General features: G+C 44.0%; 1 protein-coding gene across 1 annotated transcript; it reads right to left on the bottom strand.

Annotated features, from left to right (window-relative positions):
• Positions 1-944: 944 nt before the first annotated feature.
• LOC118995248 (histone-lysine N-methyltransferase PRDM9-like) lies at positions 945-8,443 on the bottom strand. The gene is made up of 8 exons (XM_037058199.1): positions 8,269-8,443; positions 7,184-7,221; positions 5,713-5,869; positions 4,988-5,089; positions 4,489-4,760; positions 4,011-4,078; positions 2,812-2,972; positions 945-1,201 (listed from the first exon to the last, which is right to left on the bottom strand). Exons 1-8 carry the CDS (start codon positions 8,441-8,443, stop codon positions 945-947), a joined length of 1,230 nt encoding a protein of 409 aa, XP_036914094.1.
• Positions 8,444-10,226: the final 1,783 nt, after the last annotated feature.

Here is a 10,226-nt window from a genome sequence, read left to right as displayed (position 1 = left end):
TGGAGTACATTACTGGTGACCTTTCCACAGCAAAAACATCCACAGATTTTTTTATAAAATCACATCTCTTTTCATGGGTGAGGAGGTCTGTTTCACAGGTGAATTCTCTACTGATGACACATTTGGGGACAGCAAGGGGCCACATCAGTTCATGTGAACCCTGCTCAGCCGTGTGGTATGAAATGTGTGGGCAACATTGGTATGTGAGGTATGTGAGGTATGTGAGGTGCTACTGAATGCTAATCACATATTGACCTCCATGAAAAATTGGGGCTACTTCTCTGAGTGTCTCTTCTGGTGTCTCATGAGATATGACATCTGAGAAAAGCCTTGCCCACAGTCCCTACAAGCATAGGGCTTCTCCCCAGTGTGTGTTTTATGGTATAAGGTGACCTGACTTCAAAGAGAAACAGTGCCTACACTGCATGCAAACAGGGTTTTGCGCCTTCATGGGTCCTCTTGTGTGTGTTGAGATTGGCTTTCACTGTAAAGTGTTTTCCATACTCTGGGCAAACATGGTGTTTCTTCCCTGAGTGTGTCTAGTGGTCTCCCACCAGAACTGATTTCTCTGTGTAGCCCATCCCACCGTCTTTGCAAACATAGGTTTCCTCCCTTGAATGAGTCCTCTGGAGGGTGATGACATCTGACACCCCTGTGAAGCTTGGCCCACTCTCATTGCAAGCATAGGCCCTGTCCCTTGAGTGTGTGTTCTGGTGTCTCTTCAACTGTGACCCACCATTGAAGCCTTGCCCGCATCCTCTGTGTTTGAGTGTTTCACTTCTAGGCACTCCTCCTCCAACACACACAAAAAATATTCCTGAGTCCTCTTGATGCACTTTCTGCAGTGTGTTCAGCTTTTCCTGCAGAATCCTCCCACCCTCACTAAAGCTCCTTTTGAGTGCAGTGGGTGTTGTCAACCAGGCCCCTGAAATTCCCCTGTCTGATCATTTTAGGCAATGATTGGGCCCCTGTTTCCACCTCTTGGCTTTCATCCTTGTCATTCCAGCTCTGGTATCAGCATCTTGTTGCTGCTGACTGTGATCCACTGAACAGGGTTCCACTGATTGGAGGTGTTTTTCTGCAGATGTCCCTGAAGCAATCTGAGAGGGGTGACTGCGTTTCACATGTCCGCAGAGCAATTTGTTACTGGAGAAGGCCCAAGGGCAGGATGAACAGGAGTGCATCTGTGGTTTTGGTTGTACTAAAAGAGAAATTTGTGTTCAGCGCACATGCTGTCAATCCTACCAGTGCCACACACTTCGTCTTCTGAATGGAGGAATAGCTCTAAAAATCATTCTCCTTGTGGTAACAATGCAGGCTGTGTGTCCCACAAATGATTCCTTCACAGTCTAGTTTCCTTTTCATTCACATGCACTGAATCATCTTCAGGTATGCAAAAAGCCCACACCAATTGTCCTTTCTACAAAGTTCCCAGAGTAAGGCCTTTCTAGGACCATGAGAGTCCACTTGACAGCCAGTATAAATGGAACTGCAGTGACCTTTTTTGTGCATATGTATTTTCTAAGTAGTGTGAAAAAGACTAACTGGAGGCCGCAAAAGACAGGGGCCTCTAGTTATTCTTCCAAAATCGTCAAATCAAATTATGTCCTCCTGCAAACCTCTCACCAAGTGTCTACACCTGATTTAATTCCCAATGAATGAATGATTCCCTGTGAGGCTACTGCATAGAAAAAAAGAAAAAGAAAAATACCCCACATTTATACTGATTTCTAAATATTTCTTCAAACATGTTTCTTACTCTGTTGACTTCCACACAACTCCAATCAAACAGCCAGACTCTGCCCCTTAGAGATGAAGTAATCTCTGAGGGGGTCCCCTACTGATATTTATTTTCCCAATACTAGCAACATGTAATCTTAAAACAGAGACACCCCACTGGAGTCTCCACCTGAAGACTGCACAATTGTCTTATCTCATTGACTAAAGTCCCTGGTGTCTCAGGTGATAGCATAGGCACTGCATTTTCCAGCAGCTAGGCATCTCTCTGACCTCTGTTCCTACTCTGTGAATCCAGACTGAGACCTGAGTGGCCTCAGCTAGCCTGACACCCCATTTCATATCATTCCTGCACTAACAAGCCCCTCTGTCACAATCCTTTGCCCACAGGGAACATGGCCATGTTTATCTCTTGAGGGAGCCCTATCCTGACCATTTGCCACATGGCACCGCCCCTGGCCCAGCTCTAGCCCCGCACTCATAGTGATATTTAGGCACTTTGTCCTGGATTTGTATTCTCCAAGCACTAATCTGTGTTCAATATTAGGACCACGCAAGCACCTGTGCCTGGTTATCTCTCCTTCATCTCACTGTGCCTCAAGTGTACTCCAGCACCTGTTCTATTAGCAATTCAATGCACAACTAAATATAATGATGATTCAGTGCATGTGGACATACACATTTCATAGAGATAGATAAATGACATTAAAAAGAAACAGCAAGAAAGGGTTCAGGAAAGAGTGCTTTATTCACAAAGCTGGTTATCACTTGTAACTTTTCTGAACAGGACAAATGAGCTCTTCAGTGCTATATGTATTGGCATATTTGCACAGGCTTTGTTTAAAACATTAGAATAAAACTAAAAAATTAATATTGCCCCTGAGGATGAAAGGTGTATGAGCTTTGTTTAATGAAGAGTATGACTGGAAAAACTACTCACTTCACAGCAGATTTCACTCTGCTTCAGCGTTGGTCCATGACAATTTCTAAGGACAGGCCTCTATTTTTTTTCCACATTGAAGAAACACAATGGAGCCCCACTTGTCCCATGCAGAAGCTTTCTCTTCCACTTACCAACTCCCTTGATGCCCAGCTGTCGGGCATACTCATCCCCATACCAGACCAGCAGCTCACAGCCCGGCCTGATGACCTGGCAGGTTCTGTAGAAAATCCGCCCGTGATATTGAAAGGCCACCAGGTTCTGCTCTTCATCATGCCGGGCACAGTTCACATACCTGAGATTGAGGCAGATGAAGGGAAAGAGACCACAGCAATGAGGCCCCACTACCTTTCACAACCATGTGCAGCTCCTCGCTGACACTTTCCAGGAGTGTCTTCTGGCTCTGATGTCACCCACTTCCCACAACACTCCCTGGGAACCTTCTGTTCAGTGTCTAAGGCTCTGTCAGAATGCCAGGCGAATTCCTGTCTCCAAAGCCTGCTGATGGTGCTCATATTCCCAATTGCAGACTTAACTGGCCATGAAACCCAGTGAGCTCTCCCTCCTCTAAATGCTAATTTAATTTTATTTCGCACTGGAAAACATGGAGCTTGATCTAGACTCCACTCTGAGATTAGCTCATAACATTGAATTCCCAGCTCAGGTTCATCTTCTCTTGACAGATCTTTCTCAACAATCTCTCTCCAATGTACCTGGGGTACTTTTCCCTCACCCCCACCAGGTGCCCATAGAAACTTGGATCTCTCTATGTCTTAGTGAAAGAACACAGAGAACTTATGATTTATATTCCATTCCAACAGTTACAGAGGAGCCTCTGAGAAAAGTGGCCCATGAGCATTCTCATGCAGGCCTCAGAACACAGTTCTAGTTAGAACTAAGGCTGGGATGCATTGGCACTGTGCACTTCTCAGAAATTTGGAACATGCAGTTAAAAGTTTCTAAAAGCAACTGCTTCCTGTCTGTCGACAATGAGTCCTCCATAAGAATACAGGTTGTGTGAACTCATTCCTGTAACCTGGAACACAGTCAGTGACAATAGGAGTGCAGTCCAGTGTCCCCGGGGATTCTCAGTTCCTTTGGGTTTTTCCTATGGTTGAAACTTGATCTGGCTTAGGGATATAAATTTTCAGGATATACACTCTTTTATATCTCCTCTCTAAACCTCTCTTGATTTGAAGGAATACTCTGTGGAGAACAAAGACGAACAGAGGATTGAGGAAGGTTATTGAGGGAGGCATGATGACAGGGAAGGAAACACGGGCAAGCTGGGAATGAAAGTCCTCTCTGGCACCTGGATACCTAAAGACCTTACCTCATCCAGTTGGAACAGGATTTGTCCTCTCCATCAACGTACTCATAGCAATGACTCCCTTTGGTGATCTGTATGGTAGAAAGTAAGGTAAAGGTTTTTTTCTTGTTATTCTTAGGTGGGTACATAATTTTTAGTTTTACTCTACTCACATCAAAGCCCTTTCAGCCCACCTGAGAATTCACCCGCCTCCTGTGACCACAAGATATTTTGCTTGCTTCTCATCTACACATCCAAGTCTGTCTGCCCCAGGAGAGCAGAAGCCCTCAAAGGAAGGAACCACTCTTTGTGTCTGCACGTCTTTGGTCCTACTTCTGCTCTGACCATTAAACAGGAGCCCCGTGCTCATGCAAAGTCCACTCAGTACACAGGGCTAGCCATACTGTCCCCACCCATGGATAGCATGGGAGTTGAGGACCCAACAAGCCACAAAAGTGATGTGAGAAGGTAGAGAACAGGGTAAAAGAAAAACACTCCTCACCACCCAAGCGTATCCGCTTTTGGAGGCCTCTTCATCTTGTGTGACCTGGCCCTCAAAAGGGCCAAAGCAGACACCCACCGGCAGATCAGACACATCATTCCACACTCCAAGCCCAGCGTCAGGGATGCCAGATGGTCCAATTCTCAACCCAGGGGGCACAGTGAGAGCTGAGCGATTGGGATGCCCCTTGTCCACTGTAGTGTCTTTTATAAATGCAGGAGTCCCGTGTACAGGACAGCTGTCAATGAAGAAGTCCTGACAGGTCTCACAATCTGCAGGTGAAAGGAGAAGGTAATATGAAAGGTATAGAGCATGTTCCTGAATGTGAAGTGCTTCAGAGACAGCCCAGAAACTCATATCGCAGAACCTCCATCATCTACTCCATTCTCTGTGTGGGAGGGAATTCTCCACTGGAGGAAGGGATGATTTACAGACCAAATGACTATGTGAAGTCACTATACCAAATGACACCAAGCTATCATGCGCGAGGTTCACTTACAGAGGTAGTCATCATCCCGGGGCTTGCTGACCTCTTCATACACATGGCCCTTTCCTTCTCGTAGGCTATACCTCTTCATGACAGTATTATTTCTCCTCCGTTCTAAGTTTGAGAAGTGCAGGTTAACAAGGTGGGTGAGATCTGGAGTGTTAGTCTCATTTTGGTCCAAAAAATGCAGTGTCCTCCCGTCAAAATTTCCTCCTTCCTTCCTCATTGTCTCATATTCTCCTCTGTTAAATTTTGTTTGAGAGAGACCAAGACCTCACTCTGCCTGCAGATGGCTAATTCCATTCTAATTTCTAGATCTACCCATCATCTTGTTTTACTTCCCAACATTTACTCTTCACAAAATACTAATTGCTGGCCCATGGTGTGAGTAAGGCATTAAACTAAGGCCTATGTATACAACACCTAGATGGCATATGTGACATCATCATCACAGATGGACTTATTTTGCAATTGCATATGTCCATTGTTTGAAATTTAATTTAATGCTTTCAAACCATATTTGAGTTTTGTATTCTTAGTTTCACTTTCTGCTTTAGCATTTTAGGAGCTCAGAGAATTTAAAAGGTTATCCTAAAGCTCCAGTGTGAACTTCAGTCTCAGCTCCATTCAGCATGAATACAGGCCGACCTGTAGTGCACTCCACACACCCAGGCTATACACATCAGCTATTCTAGAGGGCTTAGAGGAACTGTAGTGTCTAAACTACTTGCACTTACCCAATTCTTTTCTGGAGTGCTTTGCAGGCATACTTGCTTTTCTAGGAGGGGCCACTGGTTTCTGGCCCTGCTCTGAGCCAATGTTGGTCAGCAGAATTATTCTTCCAGACAATTTCTTGAATTTGGATTCATCACTAAATGGTTTCCTTGGCATTGCCTTTAATTTAAGAGTCACATACCAAAGAATAATATGCACTTATTTTAATTATCATTACATATTTTTCTATATATGGCTTTTATCACTGCTTCAACAAGTCTTGGATATACTTCAGGAGGATGCATATTACAGGGGGAAAATAGGGCCTATATGTAGACTGAACTCAATTAAAACTCATGCCTTAAAGGAAGTTTCTTTCAAACTTCTCTATACTATAGTGAGGGATATGGGTAAAAGAGTTATCGGACAACTTCTGGCAGAAACATATGTAGACAATAAAGGAAATTACACTAATTCACAAATCTATATAACTTGGCAAGGACACTTGTACTTGAATTAGCTGGACCCTAAAGTTCCATTGGAATAAAGCTGTACCATTAGCAATGAGTTGTCTTTGGTTTCCTGATCTGTAACATGCTATACCATAGTGCTGCAGTGGCCATTGCACATATGGATGTTGACTGACATGCTTTGTGAGCACCAAAGACTGGAGTCTGAATGTGGGATTATTGTCATGCTATCAATTTACTCCTCAGATGTCTTTACATTTGACACCTCAGGATAAATTATCTTCAGTTTTCATTGACCAAATCTACTATAATTGTAATTGTGAGATCATTCACACAGCAAGTTTTCAGGGGTCCCTCAGGACCATGAGACTTCCGAGATGAACCAGGTATGGACCAGCTACTTAGAGAGCTCACAATGCGGAGGCCAGGCAGGGTTAACAAGAGACTCCAAACAGAAAGATGGCATGGGCCTAATTAGCACTCAGAGAAAGAAGCTATTACTTCTTTTTACATGGATGCACATTGGAAGTCAGTTGCAGATGGATGACTTTCCACTGGGTAGTGTGTAACCTCTATGAAGTCCTTACCACATTGAATTACTTGTTTTTCAATCATGAAACATGATGCTCTGCAGGGATGGCAGCTACTTTTTTTGACTGGGTCCCTGTGATCTGGGGATCCTATGTTCTCCACTATGTAGGACCACTCATTGTACAAATAGCCTGTACACCAATAATCTGCCCTCAGTCAGAGAAGAAAATAACTGGCTGAAATCACCAATCTGCTGAAAAATATAGTAGTACATGGGATACAATGGCAATAAATGTTATAAAACTGTGACTGTCTTAACAAGTTTTGAAGCACTTTAGACGAGTGGATTGGAATGCATTAACACAGATGCAGTGGTCTCATATATAAAACCAAATATTTCTGTATGTTGTAAAGTCTTGGCATTTTCCTACTTTTACCTGCATTTGGACCCATGGGGAAGATTTTTTGTCAAAAGACTTTGAGAAATACTTACCTTCTGTCCCCTTCTGAAGGCCATCCAAGAACGTTTGACTGCAAGATAATGAGAAATCAGGGTTTCCATAGGTATGTGTTTCCAAAATCTGGAGATGCCAATTAGGTGCTCAACATTCTGAATCAGAGACTAGGTCATGGCCAGTGCAAGGATGACCAAAAGGTGTTTTCAAAGCTATCACTAAGGGCAATGCTTCTCTTGTGGGCATCGCCCAGCAGTATTCAAATACTGAATTTCAACAAAGCATTATCTGGGCTTTTCCCTTGGTTCATAAGCTATCTCTGTAAATAAAGTGGGATTTCAGAACAAAAATATAATAAAGGCCATGTATCCTTGCACATACTTCATTTGTGTAACAAGATTCATTCTCCAATCTCACTTCCTACTTGAAATTGCCCTGGCAAGGGTCATGGAACCATGACAGGTTCCTCTCTGTTATTTCTTACTTTTTCACCACCTACCTAAACCAACAGATTCTGCTCAGCCTCAGAAGTTCCTAGGAACCAAGTCTCTAGTGTGTTTGCTACAGCATCAAAATTCCCATTAGTCAAGCTAATGATCCCACCTTGACTTTGGCTAAGTTTCAAGCGCAGACCCATGAGAGCAGACCACCCCTACCTCGAACTTAGTCACAAAACCACAGAGTTTGATGAAATGGCTGATACCTGGAAGTGATACAAAAATCAACTAGAACTACCCACAATTTCAACTCCCCTTATTAACATGAATAATACTTTTACCCACATGACCCTGAGGCCATCACCTGGCAGTCAATTCTTATAGCAGTAGTAGCTGGCTAGAATGGAATGCTCCCTCCTGGTGACAGGTATTCCAAAGAAGTGTGTGTATTATACGTTTTTATGTTTGATGCATTGACTGCTTGTTAATATATGTATAAGTATGCATAATTACTGTACACATTTACAAAATTTACATGAGTAGCCCCTTAATTTACAGCACTCTGGTTTGCATTTTGTGTGACTGTTGAATAGCAGAGACTTCCCTTGCCACCCCGTAAATACAGATTGACCTAAACAATGCAGTTCCATGTCAGGAGGACAGCCCTGGTTCCTCTGGACCCTCACCTTGCTGACTCAGAATACATTCTTCATCAGAAGCCTCACTGTCCTCTACTGGGACGATCTTGTAAAGCCAGCGTTGACACATGAATGGTGGATGGGGCCCAGAGACCTGGATAACAAACAAAATGTTTTCTCCGGAAAGTGCAGGGCTTGAGGGAAGATCATCCACCACAGCCATTGGAATTGATGTCAATGGGTTGGAAAACATTCAGGGCACGAGGTGCTGTGAATTGTGTGTTGCCTGTGCCAGCTCTACTCTGACACAAAGGTGCAAAATTCACGCAGGTTGCTGTCCACACATAAGGTAGCTGGAAGCAGACAGAGCTACCTAAGCCAGTGGCAGCCTAGTAACCCATCATGTTTACCAGGCATCACAGCTTCAGGATCCTAGCTCTTCCCCCTGAACCCAACCCCCTCCCTATTACAAAGGCTACAGGGCCAATGGAAACTACTTTTCATGTTCCTGTATGGGCTTTTCTCCCACTTTCCCATCTCCTATCACTTCTCCTTGGTGAAGTGATCAGAAATGTTATTTTGGAAGTCTTTGCCATGGAGAACATAGTAGATTGCATCAGTAATTCAGTAGTGTGAGTGAGAATGGGGAGAGGGGCTCCTCTTCCTTCTCAGTGCAAGGAGTAAGCTGAGGCCACTGGTGGTCTCTGCTCAGTGAAGAGGAAGCTCTCTGTGCCTCTACTTCTGTCCAGGTTCCCTCAGGACCCCAGGCCTGCTCCAGACCCCGACTCCAGACCACCACTGGCAGTGTTGTGTAAGGCTCAGTCCCATCATTCACATGAGTATCCCACCTCATGCCCAGAGAAGTTCATCCCATTATATGGGTATAATTGGGCAGCTCATTCACCAACACTGTCCCTCTCTGTAGTCTTCCTGGTCCATACGAGAGGGAACTCTGTGCTCTCTCTCAGGTTTGCAGTGCAGTGTTCTGTGACCCCAAATCTTGTTCTCTCACAAAGCCAGTGGACCCTGCATAAGGACTGAGAGTGCTGATCCCCTGCCCAGACATCTGCATAACGCTGTAATAGTTCTGTCCCCAGCTCTGTCCCTCCTGGTACCACCCCTTGTGCATGAGATTGCTCTGTGTCTTCTGCCAGGTGGCCTCACACTGCTCTTGACATTTCTAGTTTCATTATACTTCCTACCCCACTGCCCCCACAGGATGAATCTGCACTTGCTCAAAGAAGACCAGTGCTGCTGCCAGGTGTCGGCACAACTCCAAGGCTGCTAACTTGCTTACCAGCCTTTTGTTTTGAACAAATTGTTATTATTTTTGTTGTTGCTGTCATTGTATACTGCTTCAACTTCATTAGTTTTAATTATTCTAATCCAATTATCTGGTTCAGAGACATGTGAAAAGGTGCTCAGCATCATTAGCCATTAGAGGGATGCACAGTGAAACCAGAATGAGATACCACTTCACACTTTTGACAATGACCATCATAAACAACTCAAGAAACAAGTGTTGGAGAGTATGTGGAGAAAGTGGTACCCTAGTGGACTGTTGGTGGGAAGGCAGACTGGTGCAGCCACTGTGAAAAACAATATGGAATTTCCTTAGATTAAGTACCAATGGACTGCCTTTTGACCCAGCATTCCCACTGATGGGATTCTATCCTAAAACCCCTGAAATAGCAATCCAGAAAAACCGATGCATCATCATGTTCATAGTAGCACAATTCGCAACAGTCAAGTCCTAGAAACAACCTAGAAGTGCCCATAAGTAAATGGATGGATAAAAAAACTGTGGTATATTTACACAATGCAACACTGCACAGCGGAGAGAAAGAAGGGCCTACTTCCCTCTGTGATAGGGTGGATGAAATTGGACAGCATTATGTAAGTAAAATAAGTCAGATGGTGAGAGACAAGTACCATGTGATCTCAACTTTTACTGGAGCATAATCAAGGAAAGAGATAAGCATGAAAAATATAACCAGGGATATTGA

Source organism: Sturnira hondurensis, unplaced genomic scaffold, assembly GCF_014824575.4.
Source record: "Sturnira hondurensis isolate 20B ecotype Veracruz unplaced genomic scaffold, ASM1482457v3 Scaffold0010099, whole genome shotgun sequence".
Lineage (NCBI taxonomy): Eukaryota > Metazoa > Chordata > Mammalia > Chiroptera > Phyllostomidae > Sturnira > Sturnira hondurensis.
The sequence above is the reverse complement of the archived record's forward strand: the minus strand, read 5'-3'. Positions and strand labels throughout refer to the sequence as shown.

Bases quoted from the DNA above. Each gene is read 5' to 3' on its own strand.
- LOC118995248 (XM_037058199.1), bottom strand. From the start codon at position 8,443: ATGGCTGTGGTGGATGATCTTCCCTCAAGCCCTGCACTTTCCGGAGAA. The intron at 5,090-5,712 runs GTAAGTGCAAGT...TCTCAAACTTAG, and splicing joins GCACTCCAGAAAAGAATTGG to AACGGAGGAGAAATAATACT. The intron at 2,973-4,010 runs GTAAGGTCTTTA...CCTCAATCTCAG, and splicing joins TCCTGTTCCAACTGGATGAG to GTATGTGAACTGTGCCCGGC.